This window comes from Cricetulus griseus, chromosome 5, assembly GCF_003668045.3.
Source record: "Cricetulus griseus strain 17A/GY chromosome 5, alternate assembly CriGri-PICRH-1.0, whole genome shotgun sequence".
NCBI lineage: Eukaryota > Metazoa > Chordata > Mammalia > Rodentia > Cricetidae > Cricetulus > Cricetulus griseus.
The window spans coordinates 116,358,281-116,383,318 of record NC_048598.1 but is presented as its reverse complement, the minus strand read 5'-3'; the positions used below and the strand labels follow the sequence as shown (position 1 = coordinate 116,383,318).

Sequence of the window (25,038 nt, the reverse complement as noted above, 5' to 3'; positions counted from 1 at the left end):
TAGTTGAGTCTCTCTACAGGTCCTGTTGTGCTCTGTGCTGCTCAGGGGTCATTGGCTGAGGCCTTAACCTCAGGAAAGGGCGAGGAGTGTGGATGTCTTTTGATAGGGAGGAGGGTCCTGGAATGCATCTGTAGTATTTCTGCCAGAGGTATGTGTGTGCTACATGGGGGCTGCTGACAGACTACTGTGTGTGCCTCAGTGTGGATGTGACCAAACTCAGGGATTTGCTGCTGTTAAATGAAGCAAGGCATTTCCATGGCAACACATCTCTCTGCTCCCAGCCAGATGCCAAGCCCTTAAATTATATTTTTCTGGCTGAAAGCATCTCAATTGCTTCTAGTCTCCAAAGCAATGGGACTGTGGGGACACCAGATGCCTCAACCTCATTTCCAACATTCAAACAAAGCCTAAGGGGTGATATGTAGGGGCACAAAGGGGTTTCGTTTGGCGGAAGGCCTGTAAGTAGCCATTAGTTAAGGGGGCTGGATCAGCTGCACGTCTGTCATCTCTTAGACCAGTGATCTGGGGTTAATATCTTCCAGCATTTCAGTCTAAAAGGAGGCTCTGTACAACAAATGTGGACAGAGATATCAATCATTTATTCCAGTAATCGGTGCTTTTCTGCCCATCCATTGTCTTTCTTTTGCTTTTGAAGATTTGGATCCTATGTGTCATCAAGCTTCCCTGCCTCCTTGGTCTGGGGCACACAGCTGACTCAAAAGTGGCCTAGATGATTCTCTTCCATTGATCTAGGTGAGGTAGTGGCAGCTCCCTGTAAGTAAAACCATCAGAGCTGCACTAAGACAGCAGACAAGACACAAAGTGGCTAAGACCACACACAGCAGGAGGAAGTAGCGGAGGGGAGGGGACAACCTCTGTGTTTTGACAGCTTGCCCGATTCTACTTCTGGGAAGCTAGAGTCTATTTCCTACAGTTGGCTGTTTTCTGTTTGGTCTTGTGACATGCTCCCTGACTAAGTAAGTACTTAGGTACTTAAGTAGTACCTAAGTACTTGGGTAGAGTTCAGCTGGTGATGCCCAAGGTGCCTTTTCTACCACAATCCCACCCACAGTAACAGAGACTGCCTCTCAACAAAGAAGGGTGCTTGAAAACAGGCAAATGCAAAACGATAGCTGTTGCTCTCCCACAGCTGCTTATTAGCAAAGACCAGGAAGTTTTCTGCACTTTAATGGTACTTTGTTGAGCAGCTACTGTGTGCTGCATACTGTTTTAGATGTCAGCGAAGCAGCTCCACAAAGGGTGCCTTTGTGGAGTTTATTCTCAGGAGGACACAAACAATAGGTGAATAAAAGCTGTCAGAACACATAGTGCGGTGGACTATGAACACAGCAAATTATTCTCAGGATATGAGTCTTGCACAATCATTACATCCAGGTTAAAAGTGTCCACAAATGTTGCCAGGTGCTTTTGTTCTCACAAGAGGGATGAAACAGTTGAGGTAATAACTGCCCTTTGACCCAAAAAATAGCAGGTTGAAACCAGGTTTTGCTTGGTGTCAGTTTTTACATCATTTGCTCCGGGAAGGCGGGCATTCAGCTCTGGGTTAAAGGTCTTTTGTATTGCACCTGTGCCTGGCCCATTATCATATCCGTATGAGACCAGCGGTAGAGCTGATGCCTACCAACACGTATCTAACACGAAGATCCTCACTGATATTCAATAGTTGCTGGAAAAATGAACACCAGGATTGGATGCCTGATCTTGTTTTTTGCAACTCTTGTTTTTTGTTTCTTTTTGTTTGTTTGTTTTTCGAGACAGGGTTTCACTGTTTTTAGCTATGGCTGTCCTGGAACTCACTTTGTAGACCAGGCTGGATTTGAACTCACAGAGATCTCCCTGCCTCTGTCTCCCCAGTGCTGGGATTAGAGGCGTGCACCACCACAGCCAGGCTTCTTGTTTTCTTTTAGGTCTTTAGACAGCTCTTTCACATAAGACCCTGTTTGGTTTAGGAACAGGTAGTTAATTGCTCAGCTAGAATATGACTGGCTTCAGAAACACAGGAGCAGGACTCTTTCTCCATGGCTGAACCTGGGTCTCTCTGATAAAACTGAAGAAGCAGAGCCCATAGGCCCAATATCCAGTGCTCTCAGAAGTGACTCCTGCTGATTGGGCACGTGGATGTGCATGGTTCAGAGCTACAATACAAACCAACCTCATCTAATACCTAATCAGAAAGAGGCACACACAATGGAGCCAGGGACCGTACAAACAGCTCCTGGTGTGTCCAAGCAGCAGACAGCTTACCTCTCATCCCTTCTGCCACCAACACTGGGTGCATGGAAATGCAAAATCGTTGGGCTCTGTGGTATTCAATGCTGTCTGCCCAGGCAGGTCCCCAGAAAACAGTACTCCTTTTCAGGATAGTAATTATTAGGGGCCTTACAAAATGGCTCAACCTCAAATTTGATTTATCTGTTGCCCTAGCAAGCAAAGCCCAGGCTTGGATGGGCATGAGGGAGGCAGACCAAGGCTGGGGGATACAGCAAGGTGCTTGAGCTTGGGATGCACAAAAGCCAAGAGGCTGGTTCTCTTGTTGGGATAGGTGGGACCACAAATTCTCCAGCCAGCCTGGCAAAAAGAGCCAAAACTGCAGCCTGTGCGGCAGCATCCCCCCCTGCCGTTTGCAATTGATGATACCAGTTCTTATTTATAAACAGAATCAGAGTAGATGGAGTTGGAGGAAGGCAAACTTCATTTTTAGTTTTATTACTGAATATAGTGGGTTTTCTGTTTTGTTTTTTTTATTTTTTTAAAGATTCTATTTATTATGTCTACAACATTCTGCTTCCATGTATATCTGCACACCAGAAGAGGGCACCAGATCTCATAATGGATGGCTATGAGCCACCATGTGGTTGCTGGGAATTGAACTCAGGACCTCTGGAAGAGCAGCCAGTGCTCTTAACCTCTGAGCCATCTCTCCAGCCCTGTTTTTATTTTTTTGACAGGTCTTACCATGTAGTCAAGGCTGGCTTTGTAACTTGCCACTTCTGCTTCAGCCTCTAGAATGTTGCGATTACAGGTGTGAGCTTCCAAGCCTGAACCTCTGCATAGCATTCTTCATAAGGTTTTTCTATGTGTAATTAAAAACACATAGGTAGCCGGGTGTTGGTGGCCCACGCCTTTAATCCCAGGAGCTAGTTCCAGGACAGCCTCCAAAGCCACAGAGAAATCCTGTCTCGGAAAAACAAAAAACAAAAAAACCAACAAACAAAAAACAAAACAAAACACATAGGTAATACATGGATGTGTTTTATAAAAAAAATTCAGAGAACACAAAATTATATAATGGAAAGTGCCCTCTACCACTTCCCAATATCTCCTCTTTAACACTACATTTGGGTGAATCTCCCCAGATATATTTACAACAGGTAGGCATGATACAATGTTTCTGCCCCCACACCCCAAGACAGGGTTTCTCTGTGTAGCCCTGGTGGTCCCGGAACTCACTCTGTAGACCAGGCTGGCCTCGAACTCAGAGATCTGCCTGCCTCTAAACACAGAACTCATATCTATTTGCCTTGTGGCACTGATAGTCTAGAGGAGGGTAATAATATAGTATTTACCACTTATCCTTCACATGTATTATTTAGTAACCTATGCAAAATATAGAATGACCAGAGGAAGAATGAGGTGTAAGCAGCTGGGAGTGAGAAGCCAAGAGACATCAGGGGTCAGCTGGCGTAAGGATTTGTAGGTGAATGATGGCACTCTGCCTTGGACTTAGGGAGAAGGGTCATGAATGGGAACGAAGAGCCAGTCAGGCTGCTATTGCAAGAATCTAGCTGAGATGGCATTGGCATGGGCAAAGGTTGTAACAATGACTTGAAGTAGAAGGGGCCATATTTGAAAAATTTAAAACTAGAGCTTCTTGGGGCTGGAGAAATGGCTCAGAGGTTAAGAGCACTGGCTGCTCTTCCAGAGGTCCTGAGTTCAATTCCCAGCAACCACATGGTGGCTCACAACCATCTGTTATGAGATCTGGTGCCCTCTTCTGGTGTGCAGATATACATGGAAGCAGAATGTTGTATACATAATAAATAAATAAAATTAAAAAAAACAACAAACTAGAGCTTCTGGGGATTAGATACAGGGTAAAAGAGCAAGGTGGATGGCTCAGTGGGAAAAATACTCACAAGGCAAGCCTGCTGACCCCAGATCCACATGGTGGAAGGAGAGAGAGAACCAACTCTCTCAAGGGAAGTGTTGGAACTGTTACTAAAATTTAGCTATTTCATTTTACCTTCTAGTAAATCATCTTATTTTAGTAAGAAATCCGACTTACCAGTGAAACCAACTGAGAGGCAACAAGCCCATCTACAGGGGAGCCCAAGTTGGGACAGGTAGTTGATCAAAAGGAAAATCAGTAACAAATGTTCCAGCCAGCTAGGTAAAATAGACCTCCATCGCTCCTGGACGAGGGGTCTTTCCCGTCTGGCTCCTCCAGCCTCTAGGGCCTGCTGAGATCAGTAGACAGTTCCAAGCCCCTTGCAGCCTCATTACCATCCAAATATGCCTCAATTGAATCCACCTAGGGTATTAGGGCTTTTCTTTTTCTTTTTTCAAATCTAATAAACAGCCTTGAGATTAAGGGGAAAGGGATAAGACCAGCTTATCTTAGTGAAAAAGGACCTTGGAAAATTGGAACATGGGAAAGCTAAATCTTGCTGAGTCTGCCCGGTTTAGCAAGTGTCTCACAAAGGCCCTGGGACCCTTCTAGGGAAAACCAGACATGGGCTGAACGTGGCACCAGACAGAAGCTCTACTGAAATAGGCAGAAAGAATGGAGGGTTCAGTTAATCATGTGGCCTTCCTGATTGTTTTCAAAAGGGGACCCACAACATAAACTTCACTGCTAGGAACTGAGCGATAGAGCTGCCCAGCAAGATCACAAGACCTGGAAGAGAGGCTGTCAGAATGAACAGGAAGACATCAGGAAGGACACCTAAGTGCAACCTTTCATAAACCTGTTGGTGCTGAGCTCAAGCATAAGCCTCATCCAGCCCCTTCAAACAATTCCCTTCATAAAGGCCATCCACATTGCAACTTATCCTGGCTACAAAAAATTGAGAATATATGCCTTTTCTACATGTATACCCACTTACAAATACTACTCTTTAATTTTTGTTTTGGGTTTCTGTGCAGCCCTGACTATCCTAGAACTCATTCCATAGACCATGGAGACCCACCTGCCTCTGCCTCTAAAGGCATGCGCCATCACTGTACTGCTAAACGTGATTTTTATGAGTGCTTTGCCTGCACCCATGTCTATGCACTACATGTATGCCAAGTGCCCTCAGGGGCCAGAAGTGTTGCATGCCCTGGATCAGGAGTTACAGAAGATTGTGAGCTGCCAAGTGGGTGCTGAGAACTGAACCTGGAAGGGTTCTCTTGCAGAGCTGCCAGTGCTTTCTCAACTGAGTCATCTAGAGGGCACAGTATTTGTTTTCTTCAGTTAACATTTTAAGCATTTCTCCCAATTGTTAAGTATTCCTCACAAAAACATACTGGTACTTTCTGAATTTTCTTTTTTCTTTTTGAGACAAGAGTCTTACTAGGTAGCTCTGGCTGTCCTGGAATTCACCATGTAGACAGCCTGTCCCTGCCTCCAAGTACTGTACTGCAAAGGTATGTGCAACTACACCTAGCATGATACTGGCATTTTTAAACATAATTCCATTAACAAGTATTTTTTAATAGACAATGCTGTTGTTCCTAGATTTGCATCCTAATTTTTGACTGAGGTCGGGTTTAAGAGTTGTTATGCTTTTCAGGTTGGGGAGATGGCGCACTGGTTAAGTGCATTTTATTGTTCTTCCAGAGGGTCAGAGTTTGATTCCTAACCACCCACCTAGTGACTCACAAACATGTCTAACTCCAATTCCTGGGAATCCATCACTCTCTTCTGGCTTCCACAGGCATCAGACAAGACAGTGGTGCACAGACATATATGCAGGCAAAACACTCACACACATAAATTACTACCTTTTAAAAGAATAGAATTTTATTTTTTAAATAAGAATTTTAGAAGATTGTCTCAAAAGTACAGGGAAGCACAAAAAAAATTCACATTTTGTTTGACAGTTTTTTTTTCTTTTAGAAACATATAAACAGGATACCAGGAATACACATACACAGGCAAAAACACCAGTAAAATTTAAATAAAAACTAAGAAATATGTAACATTCTGTAAAAAAAAAAAGTGTTGCTCTGCATAATGATCAGACTTTCATTTAAATAATAATATAAATAGTTCCCCATTTTCCTACTGTCCTGGAAAAAGCAGTAGTTTTCTGTGTAAGGGTGTAGTACATCAGCAGAGCCTCAGTTCCAGGAAGGGAGCTGCTCTGCCTAGTCACAGGAGTTCCAGAACCATTTGTGGAAAACATAATCTGATCAGCCACCTCCTGCTGCTGGCCATGTGGCTATTTCAAATCTTCTCTCTTGGATAAACATTCTGGAACAAAAGCCTCCTGAGCGGCTCTGATGCCTTTTGCAGACTCAGCTCCCAGAAGTGACCAAGGATACACCTCTGAAAACATTTCGAATAGTCACATAATTTCCTAAATGTTATCTTAGAGGTACAGTGGATATAATCTGGGACTATGTTCCACAATGCACACATCCGAGGGCAGCACTTTACATCACCTCCAGCTGAGTATTATGGTGCCAGTTCCCCTAGCAATACGTCCATGCAGCGATAGATACCATACCAATTATACTATCTGTGCTGCATTTTAATTTCATCCTTATAAGCGACAAAAGTGCTTAATTAGAAACAGTACTTCCCATTGACTCTTTCCTTGGTGTCAGGCTTGTTTCTGGGGTCTTTTCTTCAGGTGTGGTTCCCCAGGAGGTCAGACTTGTTCTGTCAAGGTGCAGATCTTTAGTTCTATAGCAATTCAACTTTTTAACCATGCACTCACATATAATATTTTAATTCAATTAATTTATTCCCAAAGGCTTAACAACAGAACACTTAAAACTTTCTGTTGGATTTACTAAATGACAACTTGTTGGTTTCAGGTGGGTCACACATTTAGTGAACATCAAAGAAAACTTAAGGAAATTTTCCCAAGGCTGAGATGTCCTATCATGCACTAATTTTAAAATCCAGCTTACATAAATGATCTGTATTAATTTTTGCTCCTTACAAAAATACTGTAGTTGCTGTTATCATATGAACTCAATAATCAAGTGCAGATAGAGGATGGGGGCAAGGCAGAGAAAGAAGGAACTCAAGCAAATCACACTGCAGACAGCAGGCAGAGGCATGGATGGCTTCCAGCCAGCCCTAGTCTCCCACACTAACAGGCACACCCAGTTTGTAGAAAGGAGCACCAGACTTCCTTTTAGTATCAAAATGCCCCCATGGAGATGACATTAAATTTACAGCACCAGTGACTGAACTGTTACGGAATGTTCTGTTATAATAGCCACAATAATTAGGGGAAACATAGACAGAGGCTTCTATAGCATGAACAATACAGCAAATATGGAAAAAAGTGAATCCCTGATACACTCTCAAAGACAGATACAGATCTTTTAATTTCAGATGGAGTGTTTATTCAGAGAAAACAGTTCTAGAGACTTTCTTAGTTCATTAAAACCAATTAAAAAGCCATCAGGAAGAGTCTGGAAACGTAAGGACACAGAGACTAGTGTCCCCTTTCCTTAGGTTTACATTTATTTGCCTCTTTAAGTAAAAGCCATGGCATGATTAACTTCTTTAGGGGGTCACTATGATGTGAGAATCATTTAGCTCAGGTTGATCTTGAACTTGTTATGTAGCTGAAGATGACCTTGAACTTGTGATTTTCTACCCTTGGCGTGCTAGGGCAGCCCTGCACCACACCTGATGTATGTGCTACACGACACTAAACCTAGGACTTAGTGTATGGTAGGCATATGCTCTGCCAATCTAGTGACAACTCCAGCTCCCGAGAACACTTTAATTCCATTGTCTTTGTGTGCATAAGATTCCTCTGAGAGCATAGAAAGAGGGAAGAAAGAGCTCAAGGAATTTGATGATGACCAGGAGTTAGGAATTCTGGTTGCTGGTTCACAAATCACTTATTGCTGGGAGGAAGACACTATTTCCCATTAATAAACCTTGAGATAGTGATACACCACAGACATATGAACTCTCTCCTTCCTCCCGCTGAGATAACAACAGAGGCTGAGAAATCCTTGTGGATCATTATTATACCTACGAGGTATGACAAACACATTACTGCTTGTACCTAGCTGGAACTGGACTTGGCCAAACATTTCTCTGAGCAAACTGTAATCAGTTTACTCTCTAGGATGTATCCAGGCAGCAGCATGGCAGATGACAACTTCCCTGCCTGTTTGTGGCTTGCCTTGGGGCTAGAGTGCATGGCAACACAAGCCTGCCAGAGTAAGAATCTAACCTTTAAGTCTTAGGTATCAGGATTTAGCCTCACCCGTTTTACTGGGCTATTCTGGTCATCCAGATGGCACAAACCATCTGTAGTAATGTCTCTTTTTGTCTCCTCCATGGTTTCTGCAGGGAAGTCCTGGTCTGTGGCCAGTACCTGTCTGACAGTCATATTAACTCGGGCAGTTTTCAAATAGGTAGCACACACCTGCCAGTCTTCCTCAGAACAGGGCTCAACAAGTGAATTGCTAGGGAGGACAGCTGGGAGAGGTGTCTCCAGGCAGTGGGGTAGGCATTCCCCATCAGGATGTGGAAGGACTCGAGGGACTGCGTGATTTAACAGGCGGCTGAAACCTGACATCACCATGATGTCACCACTGTGCATAAACATGGCTGTAGGGGCCTCATCTCTCTGGAGGCCACCCAGGAGAAAGATGGCAGACTGTCCAAAGCTACAGAAAGTAAAAATAGAAATCTCTGTTATTAGTTATACTGATGCAAGTTACTGCCAACTGCACTCATTTTCATTTCAGACTGACACTGATTGAACTCAGGCTGTGAGTTGGTGGTAGGTGCCTTCCCCTGCTGGGCCACCTCAAGATCCTTATTTATTTTTTATTTTTGGTCTGTGTGTACTTGTGGAGTCTCTCCCATCTTTCGTTACTGAAAATTTATTTCTATGTGTATGGGTATTTGTCCACATGTATGTCTGTCTGTACACATGTGTGCCTAGTGTCCCAGAGCCAGAATAGGGAACCAGATAGCCTGGACTGGAGTTACTGATAGTTGTGAGCTGCTGAGAATTAAACCTCAGTCATCTGGAAGAGCAGCTAGTGCTTTAACCACTAAATCACCTATCTAGCTCTGCATATTTTAATTCTATTCTTTATTATTATTTCTGTGTATGCATAGGCTATAGAGCATACATGGTGGTCAGAGGACATTTTGGAGTTCTCTCCTCCTACTGTGGGTTCTGAGCATCAAATTTAGGCCATCATGTTTGTTAGGGAAATACTTTTGCACACTAAGCCATCTTAGTAACTCCATCTTATTAAAAATTGCTATGCTTGTACCACAGAACATGAGTAAGAAGTCAGGATAACTTCTGGAGTTGGTTTGCTCCTTTTACCATGTGGGTCCCGAGATAAGGGTATAGGCTTGAAGCAAATGCCTTTACCTTATGAGCTGCCTCACAGGCCTCACCTTAACTGTTTTTCCCAGACAGGATCTGTCACTGAGCCTGGAATCCTGGATCCACTGTCTCCTTCCCCTACCTGCCCCCAAGCACTGGGATTAAGTAAGGCATGTTCTACTTTATGCCTGGAATTTAAATGGGTTGTTGTTGTTGGTGGTGGTGGTCCTCACACTTGTTATTTGCAGCAAGTTGCTTATCAAACAAGTCATCTGCTCAGTCTGAAAGCCATCCCTTTTAACTATTCTGGCTTGTGTTTTCCCAGGGACCAACCAACTCATGATCTGCTCTCATACATTATTATGACAGCCCATAGACTTGCTACATAATAAAGTGCAATGCAGCAGATATGCAAAGCAAGAACTGTGTTTCAACATTATCTAAGTTTTCCTGATGCATCTTTTCTTTTAAAATTTCAGCATTTCAATAAAATCATGAGTCATTTACTATGTCTCTAACTTCTTCATTTTAAAGACAATTAACAAAAGTCCCTTTCTAGTTGAGATTCTATGGACTTGTTACATATACTAAAACTTCTGTTTAAGGGAAGAGAGGGTGAACTACTCAGGCTTTGTGTTTTATTCCATATTTTGCTCCATCTTTCCAGAAAGGCTAGTTCAATTTGCTTTATGGCCTTCTAACTTGCCTATTACACATAGCAATGACAGTACTTCTCATTATAAAACTGAAATCTTGGGGCTGGAGAGATGGCTCAGTGGTTAAGAGCAGTGGCTGCTCTTCATGAGGACCTGGGTTCTACTCCCAGCACCCACATGGAGGCTCACAGCTGTCTGTAACTCCAGTTCCAGGGGATCTGGTATCCTTATAAAATAAAGTTAAATAAAGTATTAAAAAAAAACTGAAATCTTTACTAATTTTAGCTTAAAAATGACTCAGAGAAAAAAACCACCAACAACAAAACACCCCCAAATCCCCAGAATTAAGTTACCTGAAGGACAGCAAGGGTTTGGAGTGATCTAGTTCAGATCTGTCCACATGGATCCCCAGTGTGGAGTCTAGGCGGTAGTAATTCAGGATACCTGCTTCTGCTCGGAAATCCTGAAATCCACAGGCAGCAGCGACTTGCTCTGAGAGGAAAGCCAGGTCAGAAGGGAAAGGTGTATAATGATCTGCTGAGTATTTCTTTGGTAAAAGCAGAGAAAATAAGAAAAAAATAAACAATGATCTCAGAACATAGGAAATTGTGGCATAAAATCCTTTAAGTCACTAACTACTATAAACACAGGCAATATTAAGCTATCCACCCCATCACCAGTGGCTATTACTCAAGAAAATGTCTCTTTCATCCCCAGAAACCATATAGAACCACAGGGAGGGGTGGGGTTCTGTGAGATCCTCCTCCTAAAGGTTGTTTTTATTAAAAGGGAACCCAGTACTACAGTCAGCTTGCAACCTGGCTTGTTACCTATCTGCGTGGTCAATCTGATGGGGTGAAAAGCTCAAAACATCTGGATTAAATCTAATTAGAGCCAAGGTAGGACTGCCTTTTCCAGCCATTTATATTCTTAATTTCCTTCCTTCTTTCCTCCCCTCCCCTCCCTTCATTTTTTTTGAGAGAGGGTTTCTGTGTTAACCACTCTGGCTGTCCTGGAACTTGCTCTGCAGACCAGGCCTTGAACTCACAGAAATCCGCCTGCTAACTCTGGGATTAAAGGCATGTGCTACCACTGCCCAGCCTGTCTGTTTTTAATATCCATGTTCCACCAGAATGACAAGTCCACCACTAGGAGTTGGGGCTGTGCACATCTGCAGAGGATGGATGCTTCATTGCTATCACTTCTTCCTGTGCAATTTAAACTAAAATCTTATCAGAAAATCCAATTTTTTGTCTTAAAATTCCACCAGTGTTTTGGTGCAGCTAGTTGAACCAAGTCAGAAAACTGGGTAGAGTAGTGGAACCAACTATTGGCGCAAAAAAGAAAAACAAAAAACAAAAATAAAATCAAAAAAACTTTTCTGTGGGGTCTATGTGGATGGCCTTCCCTGTTTGGTTGGAATTTCTGCTTTTAAATTTATTCAACAGCATATATGAAAGGTTTCTATTTAATTCTTTTTTTGTTTGTTTCAAATAGGTTATGTCTACATAGCCCTGACTTCCTATTTAATTCTTAAACTGGAATGTGCACATAAAGAGACACATAAAGTTTCCTATATTAAGTTTTGACCCTTCAGAAAATAAGTTGGGGATGTAGGGGGTGGGGTGGAGGGGGGCTAGAGAGATGGCTCCAAGTTTAAGAGCACTGGCTGCTTTCCCAGGACACAGGTTCAATTCCCAGGACCCACATGGCAGCTCACAACTGTCTGTAACTCCAAGATCTGACACCCTCACACAGGCATACATGAAGGCAAAACATCAATGCACATAAAAATAAAACAAATAAATTACACAAACCATATAAATTCATAAAATCAGAGCTACTGCCTTACAGTTTTGCCCCCTGGGGCCTTTTTAACTGTCTACTATATTTTGAGAAAATTTCCTTCCCATTGCTTTTCTCTGAATACTCATGCAGTTTTTGATAAAAATTTCACTACTTTGAGGTATATAAAAATAGTGCACATGACATCATCAACAGTACTATGTGGCATTTTTGGGTTAGGGATAAGTGTTTAGCACAGTGAGGTGCTGCTGTTAAGACTTACAGGCACAGTCAGGCAAGTCCTCCAAGCTTTGAAAGATTTGTGTGTGTGAATGTTTGGCCTGCATCTATGTCTATGTTTGTACCTACTCCCCACAGAGGCCACAGAGTACCAAGACCCTGGGATGTAAAGATGGCTGTGAGCTACTATATAGGTGCTGGAAATGAAGCTGGGTTCTTTGTAAGTGCTCTTAACCACTGAGCCTTCTCACTAGCTCCCAATTTAATTTTTTGAGACAGGTTCTTGGTACCTGGCTTTGAACTAGTGTACTTCCTGTCTCAGCCTCCTGAGATAACAGGTAGGAGTACAGATGTGTGCTACCACTCCAAGCTCTCCAAGAGATATTTAAAGGAGGCAATATGGCAGTAGTGTTTCAAGTTTGTTCAGGAAGAAATTCAACTTCATGGGCCCAAGAACCTATAAATGTAAAAAAAAAAAAAAAATGAATAAAGCAAATACCTTACTGTCCCAGTTATAATGGTATCCCAGGGTGACCCAGCGCAGTTTCTCTAATAAACTTCGGGGTCTCCGTTTATTCACTTCTTTAGACCTGCAAAAATTGTAAACAAGAGAATTTAGTCATCTTAAATGACATCAACAATCCTTTCTATGGCTATGCATTTAGTCCAAACTGTTAACCAAGGCTTGATAAGCAGGCTGACATTAAGAGTATTAAGACCGGAGATGAGATTTTTGTTTTTAGAGTCAGAATCTTACTATGTAGCCCTGTAGTCTAGAATGGCTTTAAACTCAAGCTATCTGCCTGCCTCTGCTTCCTGAGTGCTGGGATTAAAGGTGTATACCACTGTTTCTAGCTTAGAATAGAGAGGTGCTAGCATCCAACCGATCTTTTCCAATTACCCAAAATAATTTCTAATTTCCAATGTTTTAAAAAACGCACAGCCCTAATTCCTGGCTTTCACAGCAAACAGAAATATGTTACGCTCTCTGTCCTCGCTGCTTCCTCCAGGCATTAGCAGGATGATGGATAGGAGGGCTGGTCACCCTCTGCCCTGGCCAATGTGCTCACACAGCAGTTTTCTGTTTTTATCACGACTAAGTAAGTGCTTTATGTAAGTGTAGGCATTTTTCTCAGCAATAATGTTATAATACCATTGCTTTCAAGTGAACCCTAACTGTGTGGAAATGAACCGTCCAGTTGTCCACTCTGCAGTGGACAATCTGGGCCCATATGGAAGCATTGCATTTTTCTTTCCTTAAAAAGCCACTAAACTATGACCAAATAATGTCAGCATCCTACTGTAAGGTTTTTTTTTTCTTCATTTTTAGTTTAAGGCATGACAACTATCTTTCTCAACTTTTTCCTCAGAGACCACAGCATTTTTTCATCCTTCCTCTCCATTGAACCTGGTCTTTGAAACATTTTTTTAGATGTATTAATTTTATGTGTATGCATGTTTGTGCATCTTGTGCGCCTGGTGCCCAGCCAGTCAGAGGGTGAATCCTAGGAACTAGAACCTGCAGTGCATTCTCCCCGAATAAACTTCACTTAACCTGTACTGAGACTAGTGAATCTTGATTCCCACGCAATAGATAAACCCTAGAACTGGATTTATGGATGGTTGTTAACTACCACGAAGGTGCTGGCGCTAGGACTTGAACCTGGATCCTCCGGAAGATCAGCAAGTAAGTGCCCTGAATCACTGAGCTAACACTTTAGCCAGGCCCAAACCTGATCTTGAATTTTCTGTCCCCAGAGCCATGTTCAGTTTTCTCTACCTGAATCTCTCAATCACTACTGAGCATTCAGTGTTACCATAATAGCTAACATCCCTTTGCATCACTTAATCTTCCAGCTTCTGCTTTAGACCGTTAGGCACTTCAGCTTCTTAGCTTTGCCCATGTCTGTTAAGGTGAATAAGAAACACAGGCACAATCAAATGATGCAGGCCATCTCTCTGTGCCCAAACTTTTACAGGCCTCACAATACTCTAAGCAGCCTTCCTCCTGGCTCCCCTACTCATACTATATTATATTACCTTGATAACCTTTCTCCATTGAAGATCTTTCTTCTCACACATTCAAGCCACGCTCTGTGCCTTGTTCCCTCCTCCTGTTTTACTGTTTTAATTATGTTCATGTGTATGTGCCTTTGGAAGTCAGGTGTTGATCCCCTGGATCCCGGGTTATGGGTGATATGAGCTTGGATTTTCTACAAGAGCAGAACATGTTCTTAATTGCTGAGTCATCTCTCCAGCTCACCAACCAAAATTTTAAAAGGGGAAAAAAAGGGAAAGGACTAATTCTGCTTCTACTTGGAGAGTATAAATGGTAAAATTTTCACACAAACATACAAAGTATCTCAGAAGCTATACATAAAAACCAAACCTAAGCTGCTTTAGTTAGTTACATTTTCTCCCCTTATACTTTTTATTTTGAGACAGGGTCTCTCTGCTTATTCTTGGGTGTGCTAGAACTCTCTACATAGACCAGGCTGGCCTCAAACCCCAACTCTGGGTTTGAATGTATATGCTTGTAATTTCAGCACTCGGGACCACAGGCAGGAGAATCAATACAAGTTTGAGGGCAGGCAGGGATATTTAAGTGAGACCTTGCTTTAAGAAACATTTTTTCTTTTTAAATATAGCAAGAACAGGGCAGGGCATGGTGGCACGCACCTTTAATTTAATCCTAGTACTTGGACAGCAGATGAATCTATGAGTCAGGCCTGCTTGATCTATAGAGCTATTTCCAGGACACCCAGAGCTACACAGAGAAATCCTGTCTCATGCTATAATTTTAAATTTCTAAAAACATGATAATGCTAAGCATAGTGGTACACACTTTTAATCAGGAGGCAGATGCAGGAGAATCTCTGTGAGTTCAAGATCAGTCTGGTCTACATAGCAAGCTCCAGGACTACACAGAAACGCTATATCAAAAAATATATCCCCCCCCCCCAAATCAAACCCACGATGGTGTCACATAACAAAGGATTTGACTACTAGCTCTTTTCTCTGGTTCTGGGAAGGAAATTTCTTTTTTTTTTCTTTTTTCTTTTCGAGACAGGGTTTCTCTGTGTAGCTTTGGAGCCTATCCTGGCACTGGAGACCAGGCTGGCCTTGAACTCACAGAGATCCGCCTGCCTCTGCCTCTCGAGTGCTGGAATTAAAGGTGTGCGCCACTAATGCCCGGCTGGAAATTTCTTTTTTATTCCTGTTCCTGGAGATAAAAACTCAAGAACCTCATGCATGTTGGGCAAGTCATTGAGCTACACCCACCCTAAATCTTCAGAATTTCCTGATAGCAGTCCCACTGTTAATCATGGTGGTTCCTTGCATCACACCTGGGTTTATGCTAAGGAGCGATGATTTAGGATGTTGGCTGGTAATCCTACAAAAGCCAACCATGTGATTAGAGTGAGGTTTTATGCTAAGTGGTATTAGTTGGACCTCCAGAATGGGTGGGACATCAATACTGAATTCAACCATGTGGCTAATAGCTTACATATATTCAGGTGTAAGTGCCCCCTTCTATGTATGTGGATGAGCATGGAGGCCAGAGATGAACTTGGGTGCCATACTAAGGAGGTGTCCAACTCTCTTTTATTTGACAGTATCTCTCCCAGTGAAACACAGGGCTCACTGATTACACCAGCAAGTGAGTCTCCCAGGGATGTCTGTTTCTACCTCCCTAGCACTGGGATTATAAGTAAGTGCCACCATGTTGTTTTTTTTTAATGTGGGTACAGTTGACAGGCAGTGTTGGCGCATGCCTTTAATCCCACACCCAGGAGGCAGAGGGATCTCTGAATTCAAGGCCAGTCTGGTCTACTGAGAGAGTTCTAGGACAGCCAGGGATACATATAGAAACCCTGTCTCCCCCCTTACCCCCCAAAGGTGGGTATAGGTATAGGGGTTGAATTCAGACCCTTAAGCTTCTGTGGCAAGCACTTTACCAACTAAGCTATCTTCCCAGCCTCTCTTTTTTGAGACAGGGGCTCTCTCTGTACTGGAACTTACCAAATATGCTAGTGAGCTCTAAGAATTTGCCTGTCTGTGCCTCCTCAGTACTAAGATTACAAGAAGGCAAGGCCATGTCTGGCATTTTTCCCCTCTTCCTTTTAATTAAAACAAAATAAAACACATGGGTTCTGGGGAACTGAACTCAGGTCCAGGTACATGACTAATGATTTAATCAGTAGTGACTATACAACAAAATGCACTCCCCCAAAATTCTGGACACTAAAACTTGGGAGCTCACTGGCTGGTAGAAACACCAATGTGCTATGAGGATAAATGCCCTGACTCCATAGAGAAGGGTACACAAGGCACTACACCCTGGTCTCACAGTCCCAATTTTGTGCAACTGGAAGCACAGTGTTTTCCTGAGTTCTAGGGGCTCACAGAATCACAGAACATGAAGGGGTCATGAAACACCCTGAATCTATAATCAGTGGTGTGAGCAGCCTATAAAGACCCCAAACCAGATGTCTGAAGTTTGTGCAAACTCTGCATGGCTTTATCAGAACTGAACTCCAGATGAGAAACTGTGACAAAAATGACATGACTTCTACATTCCAGGTAGAAAAGTTTGAAAAGGGGTAAAAAGCGGACTGATAAAGGTGGCTGGGTTAAATACAATGAGAAAGATAGCTTAATCTGACTCTCATGCTTACTTTGTCTTCAAGTGATAGATTTAAGGTTTTTTGGGTTTTTTTTTTTTTAGGATTTCATCTATCTAGCTATGTATTTATGTATGTATTTATTTATTATGTATACAGCCTTCTGCCTGCTTGCCAGCAGAAGGCACCAGATCTCATTCAAGGTGGTTGTGAGCGACCATGTGGTTGCTGGGAATTGAACTCAGGACCTCTGGAAGAACAGTCAGTGCTCTTAACCGCTGAGCCACCTCTCCAGCCCCAACTTAAGATCTTTTAATGGCAGCCCTAACTGTAGTTTTGTATAAGATTCTCTAGCTATACTACCCCTGAACAAAGCACAGAACTGAAATACAATTGTTTTGTTAACTCCTATTTTTCTAGTCCATTCACACACTACATCTTCATTTCCTATTTAAAATGGCCATGGAGGTCTACGGAAATAGAAGCTGAAGGATCCTAACACCCTCTTGTTCCTGGTTCTCAATGTGGGAGGATGTTGGGGACAATCAGAATCTCTGGGGGAGCTATCCAAACGTAGACACTCTCTACTCTGACAGACTTTGGAAGTGGACAGAGTTTCACGTATTGCTCACAGGACTCTGACAGACCATGATTCAAACACCTGGACAGCTTATCCCATCCGACACCTTTATTTCCCACATGAGGAAATGGAAACATAGATCACATAGTGACAGGATGGGAACTAGGAACCTAATCGATTTTCAATGCACAGTGTCTCAGACTATCAATTTCCTCCAGCCTTGACAACATAAGGTATAACCACCACTATTTTTATTTTTGCTAATTTATTAGACAAAAAAAGTATCTCCTCATTGTCTATTGAAGGATATATTAGAGGTTCATCTGAGCTATCTTAGAAGGCAGCTATGGTTTCTATAGTCATATATCAGAAGGTAAAGAATTACTTGAAAACACAGGCAGGTATAGTAATATTGAACACTTTAATTTTATTCAGTTATGGTGCTTCCCTAAAAGTAGCGCTAAAAGCTGAAGAACAGGGAAGGTTACCTGCACTGCTCCTACAAATACCTTAAGCCACAGACCTAGGAGGCTTTAAAGAAACCCACTAAATGTTATTCTTTCTCCTTTGAACCTAAGAAAATCTTGTATTTCCCCCATTAGAATCAGCATGACAGTTTATGGCATGAAGAGCAGATAGGCCACCAAGAGGATATATTTTCAACAAGCATCTTCTAAGGATTTCTCACATATGTTCACAGAAATCAAGAAGGAACTGTTAAACAAGACAACTTGCCCAAAGCTACTACCTGGGAGGTCAGGCCATCTGACTCCAGAGCTGGTGCTCTGCATTGTTATTTAAACCCTGTGCAGCTTGGCAATCCACCAGGCCTACTTCACTTACAGTTTTGTCTACCCTATCCATGACTTCCAGCATTTCTATAAATTATTCCAACCTTGCCACGCAAGTGACCATTCTCATGATAAAGTGTCAGTTCTAAACTTGTAACTGCCAATGATCTTTATCCGACACACTTTTACAGAAATCATAGAAGACAGCAACTGTTTTGATTTTCTCCTTTAGAATTGAAATAAAGAAACAGGTTAAATATCATCACTCTCCAGCATGAAAACTGTTAGGTGACAGAAACAGAATGTTGGAGTACTGCAATTCACCCAGCTACTGATTAAGCTGGTTAGAACTTGCATGAACTCCAATTACTCTCGCATACGCTGTCCCCCTTGCCTGGCCACGAGCTGGATCAGGCAAGGTCTACGGATATGCCTAAGAAATGTTTCCTATATTCTTTGAAATCTCTAACACTTGATGCATACACCATGTGCTCCTATTTCACAGAACACACTGTCTTAAATACTATCTCTCCTCAGTCTGATGAATACTCCTAACCAGACCTTTTACTATTCTGAATGGTAAATCCCTAACTAATCATTTTAAAGAATAGCTAGGGGACTGGGGATAGATTAATAGATACAATTTTTAAAAACTGTGTTTAAAAAAAATCACCCTTTCTTCTTGGATATTTTACCCTGCTTGGAAGAATTATTTTCTCCTGTTTCCCACCACTATAACATTTTCTCAGCTCTGTTGCAATTACTCCTGTACCTAGTTCCTGAGCCTAAGGAAAGTATCCTGTCTAAGCTTTGTGTCTCCAAGGCCTAGCATCATGCTTGTTACCCAACAGATTTCTCCAACGAGTATTTGTGGAATGAATGCTGAAACATCAATATCTAAACACTAGCTGTTCCACGAGCAACATTATGATCCATCATAAACGAGGTAGCAGCAACTCCATGTAGACATTTTCCCCACAAGTCTCCAAAGGAACACTTTGTATAAAAACAGATCATGTGAGGATGAATGTGGATGAACTCAGTTTCTAAGCTAATGGATCTCATCAATATAACTGTCAAAGCATCTGTCCAAATGTTCTTAGTAGGAAAAGAACACAACAGTGCTGGGCAGTAATGAGGTTTGTTAAACCCAATGCATCCACTTCTACAGCATTTGTTCAAAACAGTTTCTTCAAGAATCTTGCTCTGGCTGCTAAGACTCACCTTAGGAACTCTTTGCTCTGTTCCCACAGATTATGGGTCTCTTCTTTAGTCATGTGTTTGTCCAGGTTACATACATTAGGTTTCTGGGAGTACAACTTAAGACACTGTTTTATCCAGTGCCACTGGCATCCTGGGAGGAATGGGTTTGGGATGAAAATAAATCCTATAAAAAGAAAATGGGGGTGGGGAGAAACATTTTCAATTGTTCTGTTTCTTTTTTTCATATTCTTTCTTTTTTTTTTTGTTTTTACAAGACAGACTTTAGAGGCTGTTCTGGAACTAGCTCTTGTAGACCAGGCTGGCCTCGAACTCACAGAGATCTGCCTGCCTCTGCCTCCTGAGTGTTGGGATTAAAGGTGTGCACCACCACCGATCTTATGCCTACGATTCTGTCATCTACTTCCCATATCCTTTGGTTCTGCTTAAAGTTAATGAAAAACCAAGTTTGGATGAACAAGAGACACCATGTAAATATCTGACTTTTTTTGGGACATCCTCAAGAGAAACAAATAATTCACAAGGTTAGCTGTCAATGGTGTCCCCTAAGGCAACTTTAGAACTGAAAGTTCATCCTTAGATTTTCACCAAGTACCAATTACAGTCACAAGACTCCTCCAAGTATTTCCCTTATTGCAGGCATAGAAAGCTACTAATACTTGATTTAGTTAATCACAGGTCTTCATCTAGTAAACAGAACATTAATTATTAGTCTATCTTGTTTCTTAGCTTCAAATACAGCTTTCTTGAACTTACAAGTACCTGTAACTCCAATCTAAAAGGATCCAACACCTTCCTAGTTTCACAGGCACTGTACACATGTGGTGGACAGACTAATATCCAGCAACCTGCCCCCCCCCCAACACATGAGAAGAAAATATATTCTAACACTTTCAAAAGGTATCAGCTTAAAAAGATTCTGGGGCTGGAGAGATGGCTCAGAGGTTAAGAGCACTGGCTGCTCTTCCAGAGTTCCCAGCAACCACATGGTGGCTCACAACGATCTATAATGAGACCTGGTTCCTTCTTCTGGCCTGCAGGCATACATGCAGGCAGAACACCACATATGCAATAAATAAATGTTGTGTAAACCAGGCTGGCTTCCAACTCACAGAGATCCACCTTCCTCTGCCTTATGGGATTAAAGGCATCTGGTAATTTTTTTTATTTTATTTTTTTGTGATGGTGACTGAACTAAGACCTTAAGCATGCCAGGCAAACGCTACTACTGATCTATATCTCTAGGCTTCTTTTATGAGTTACAAACCTGCTTTTCTTTAATTTGCATTGTTTTGGGGTTCTAACACACACACAACTCCAAATCAATTTCGTCCCCCTCTTGGTTTAGAGATAGGATCCTGTTAGTGTAGTTGAACTGGTTTACTGCATCCCCTACTTTGCTTGCTTTGAGGCAGGGTCTTGCTATATAGCCCGGACAAGTCTTGTAATGTAGTGATCCTCTTGCCTCAGCATCTTGAGTTAGTTCTGGGGTTACAGGCATGCACTACCATGTCTGTTCCAAATCAGCTTTTCATTTTTCTTAATGACACACCTATGGCTTCATAGTTAACATTTACCGACAACTTATGACACACCAGGCATTAACTTTCATCACCCCCCCCACACACACAGGGTTTCTCTGTGGCTTTGGAGGCTGTCCTGGAACTAGCTCTTGTAGACCAGGCTGGTCTCGAACTCACAGAGATCACCTGCCTCCGCCTCCTGAGGGCTGGGATTAAAGGCGTGCACCACCAACGCCCGGCAAACTTTCATCACCTTTAAAAAAAAAAAATTATTTTACCTGCACCGGTGTTTTGTCTGCCATGTATGTCTGTGAGGGTGCCAGGTCTTGGAATTACAGTGTTAGCTGTCATATGGGTGCTGGGAATTGAACTCAGGTCCTCTGGAAGAGCAGTCAGTACTTTTAACTGTTGAACCATCTCTCTAGCATCTCATCATAATCTCTTAAAAGATTTATTTTTAATCATGGGTATGTGTGTATGCACCAGTGGCGTCAAAGTTAGTTTTGAGCTGTGAGCTGAACACAGGTCCTCTGTAGAATAACATGTACTCTTAACCACCGAGCTATCTCTCCAGGTCCCAAACTTCAGTCTAATCTTATGGTGGGTCCTATCTTTATGTACACTTTCACATTACCCCCCCCACCCCCCCACCCCCGTCTTTTCTTTCCCAGATTCAAGTTTCCTCCAGTAAAGAAAGGTTTTGGTAAACAGAGCTCCTTCAGAATAAGTAGAATCAAGAAGCAAACAAAACCCTCTGATCACCCTAAAAGGAGACTTTCCCATATGTTGCATCATTATACACTTATTCAATGCAGGTTACAATGGCTTTGAATGCCAAAGAAATTCCCCAGGAACACAATGAAGCCCTAATGCAAGTGGGCCTGTGACTTTGAAAATGGTAGTTAAGAGTTAGAAGTTTAAGAGCAGCCTGCTCTTGGAAGGAGAGGCCTGAAAAAAAAACACACACACACACACACACACACACACACACACACACACACACACACACAGAGAGACAGACAAGTCATACATATTAGATAAAAATAAATACACCCTGGGGCTGGTGAGATGGCTTAGCAGTTAAGAGTATATTCTGCTGTTACAGGAACCAGGTGCTTGATTTCCAGTACCAATGTCAGGTGGCTCATTTGTCTGTCACTTTTGTTCCAGTGATGCAGTATCCCATCCGCTTCTGGGTTGCTCCATTCTTTGGAAGCATTAAACAGATAACTCAGAGAAGGCACAAACAGATCCTACTCCAGGGTGGGGCACTAGTGTGTGTTTAGGCACGTGTCCTTTGTTTATCTGTTCACCACTCATTCATTCCTAGGAAATCAATGACTGTAATTACCAGGGTAGCCTTCAAGTCCATAGGCCTGCCACTTGCTCACAGGCTGAAGTCCTGCCCTACAGGCATCATGCTCAGTCACTGAGGACACATTCAGATGAAATCTGACCACCTGGAAGGAGAAAAACTTAAGTCAGAGGGTGAACAATCTTAGACGTCAACCCTAGGAACCTCAGACCTCCAAAGAGATTTTGACTATGGGTTTGTATTATTAGCTCTCCCATCTATTTGACCCATGGCCTTAGTTTCCTCGCTTACACTCTAACATATATCATATAGTTTTGCAAAATTAAGCAAAGTGGTAATAAGATAATTGGGCTTCTTTTTTTGACTAAGACAACCCTTTCCTCTGAGTATACACTTTAGGACACCCCCCCCCACACACACACACAGGGTTTCTCTGGGTAACAGCCCTAGCTGTCCTGGAACTCCCTGTGTAGAGCAGGCTGGCCTATAACTCACAGAGATCCACCTGCCTCTGTCTCCCACTGTGATTGAAGGCATGCGCCACCACTGCTTGGTAGGATTTTAAGAGAACTCATGAAGTGTTTCCTATCTTGAAATGGTATTTCATCTGGCAAACGCTAAAACACTGCTTCTGAGGCCTTTGTTATAGTTATAAACAGGAAAATGTCAGGCAGGAGTAGGCTGTGAAAATGAAAAAGAAAACCTTTTTCGTGCTTACTGACGAGACATCACACTGGTTGAAACCCAGTAAGTAGCTGGTCATGGTGGCCCACACCTTTGATCCAAGCACTCAGGAGGCAGAGGTAGGTGGTTCTCTGTGAGTTTGAGGCCAGCCTGGTCTACAAAGGGAGCTTCAAGATAGTCAGAGCTACAAAGAGAAACCCTGTCTTGAAAACTAAACTAAAATATTTGAACCAAAAACTAAAAACCAAAATACTAACATACATACATATATAAAACAAATAGAAAAAAAACCACTTCATTCTTCCATGAATAACAGATGTGGCTTGCCTTAAAGTACACTGAATGCTCCCCCACCCACCAAGAGAAATGAAATGCACTTTTTTTTTTTTTTTGGTTTTTCGAGATAGGGTTTCTCTGTGGCTTTGGAGGCTGTCCTGGAACTAGCTCTTGAAGACCAGGCTGGTCTCGAACTCACAGAGACCCGCCTGCCTCTGCCTCCCGAGTGTTGGGATTAAAGGCGTGGGCCACCAACGCCGGCTTGAAATGAACTTTATTATGAACTTATTATGTAGTCCTGGCTCTCCCGGAACTCTGAGATCCGCCTGCCTCTGCCTTCCAGTGTTGGAACTAAAGGTGTGTGGCACCATGTCTGGCTTGAGAAATTAACAACCTCCAAATATGGAGACTTCCCGACAAAATTCCAACCAGCAGGCTTACAACAAATGATTTCTTCCTCTGTGTTGCTGGGAAAATTACCCCACCACAGCACCACATGTCCAGTCTACCACTCTTTAAAAACGGCTATCTGGAACGTTCTGAGTTACTTATGGTTGATAAAATATTTTGTCATTCTCCTTTCCTCCCTCTCTCCTTTTGGTTTTCCAAGACAGGGTTTCTTTGTGTAGCCCTGGCTGTCCTGGAGCTGTATTTGTAAGCCAGGCTGGCCTCAAACACATTAGTAGCCAGACTGGGATACAGAATGAGACTATGTCAGCAAAACCAAATTTTAAAAAACCGTGACCAAGGAAAATATGCATATACCACTACAGCTTCCCCCTCTGCCGCCTTCTCATTATGTCCTCTTTCTTCTCAGGAAGAAGAAACAGAAATAGGGTATTAGGTTGTTTAGATTTACTTTACGTCCATGAGCCTTTTGTCTGTGGAGGTCAGAAGAGGGTGTATGATCCTCTGCAATGGAGTGAGCCGCCACGTGGGTTCTGGGAATGGAACCCAGGCTCTCTGGAGCAACCCAAGTGTTCTTAGCTGTTGAGCCATCTCTCTGGGTCCTTTTTTCTAGACCGGGTTTCCCTTATTTAACAGCTCTGTCTGTTCTGAAACTCCTTTGGTAGACCAGGTCGTCCTCGAACTCACAGAGATCCGCCTGTCTGCCTTTGAGTGCTGGGATTAAAGGCGTGCGCCACCGTCCGCGTCCGATTTTGATTTTTTTAAAATGCTTATTTGACATTTATGTTCACCGTGGGTGGAGTATCTCAAGATTCTACAATGACATTTTTTTTTTAAAGTCTCACAGAAGACAGGGCCTAGTCTTAAACGCGCATAGGCTTAACAGTTGGAGACTTAATTCGACGGTAGGTTGTATCTGAAGCCGGAAAACCACCCTGACGCCCGACACGACCTCCCGTAGGACTTTACACAGAACAACGAAAGGGGTAGGAGCGATTTCCAGGCTTTCGGGAGCGAGGCCGCGGGGGCCTGGGGAGAAAACGGCGGCAGGAAGACAGGGGCGGCCCAGCGCTTTGGAAGCGGAGAGCCGGCGGGCGAGCAGAGCGGCCCGGGAGGCCGACCAGGGCGCCAGGCGCGCGGGGCGGCGCGCACGCCTCCAACCTTCGTACCTTGGGCACGCCGGGCCTCGAGCCTCGGGCCTCATGCGCCGTCGAGAAGTCGATGACCGCTCCCAGGTCTGCCGTCCCCCGCCGGCTCTGCCGGTAGAAGCGGAAAAGCTTCCGGAAGGCGTCCTCTCCAGGTTCTGTCGCCAGCGTGGCGAACGAAGCCACGGCCGCCGCCATCTTCTTCATCCTGACGCAGAAGGACGGCCAGACCCGG

The 25,038-nt window shown here is 43.0% G+C and overlaps 1 protein-coding gene and 1 non-coding gene across 6 annotated transcripts; both read right to left on the bottom strand.

Moving 5' to 3' along the window:
- Positions 1 to 649: 649 nt before the first annotated feature.
- Alkbh1 (alkB homolog 1, histone H2A dioxygenase) lies at positions 650 to 25,038 on the bottom strand. 5 transcript variants are annotated; one of them, XR_004770383.1, is made up of 9 exons: positions 24,828 to 25,038; positions 22,327 to 22,435; positions 21,254 to 21,355; positions 19,456 to 19,618; positions 12,735 to 12,825; positions 10,564 to 10,757; positions 8,631 to 8,874; positions 2,977 to 3,195; positions 650 to 772 (listed from the first exon to the last, which is right to left on the bottom strand). XR_004770383.1 is itself a non-coding variant. In XM_035445946.1 (8 exons), exons 1-8 carry the CDS (start codon positions 25,008 to 25,010, stop codon positions 6,857 to 6,859), a joined length of 1,119 nt encoding a protein of 372 aa, XP_035301837.1. In that variant the 5' UTR covers positions 25,011 to 25,038; the 3' UTR covers positions 6,004 to 6,856. The 5 variants fall into 5 exon arrangements, 4 of the variants coding, with proteins under 4 accessions (XP_035301837.1, XP_035301836.1, XP_035301838.1 ...); XM_035445946.1 differs by lacking the exons at positions 650 to 772; positions 2,977 to 3,195 and adding an exon at positions 6,004 to 6,889; XM_035445945.1 differs by lacking the exons at positions 650 to 772; positions 2,977 to 3,195 and having other exon boundaries at positions 6,004 to 8,874.
- Positions 18,529 to 18,607, bottom strand: Mir3068 (microRNA mir-3068). Its single transcript, NR_162761.1, has one exon. It is a non-coding gene; the product is annotated as a microRNA mir-3068 (primary transcript).

What these genes read in the sequence shown, in the direction of transcription:
- Alkbh1 (XM_035445945.1), bottom strand. Translation starts at nt 25,010, where the DNA reads ATGAAGAAGATGGCGGCGGCCGTGGCTTCGTTCGCCACGCTGGCGACA. An exon ending in TGGACTTGAAGGCTACCCTG is followed by an intron (nt 21,356 to 22,326) that starts GTAATTACAGTC and finishes CTGCTCTTCCAG; the next exon opens with AGGACCTGAGTTCAATTCCC. An exon ending in AAACCCTTGCTGTCCTTCAG is followed by an intron (nt 8,875 to 10,563) that starts GTAACTTAATTC and finishes TACTTTCTGTAG; the next exon opens with CTTTGGACAGTCTGCCATCT.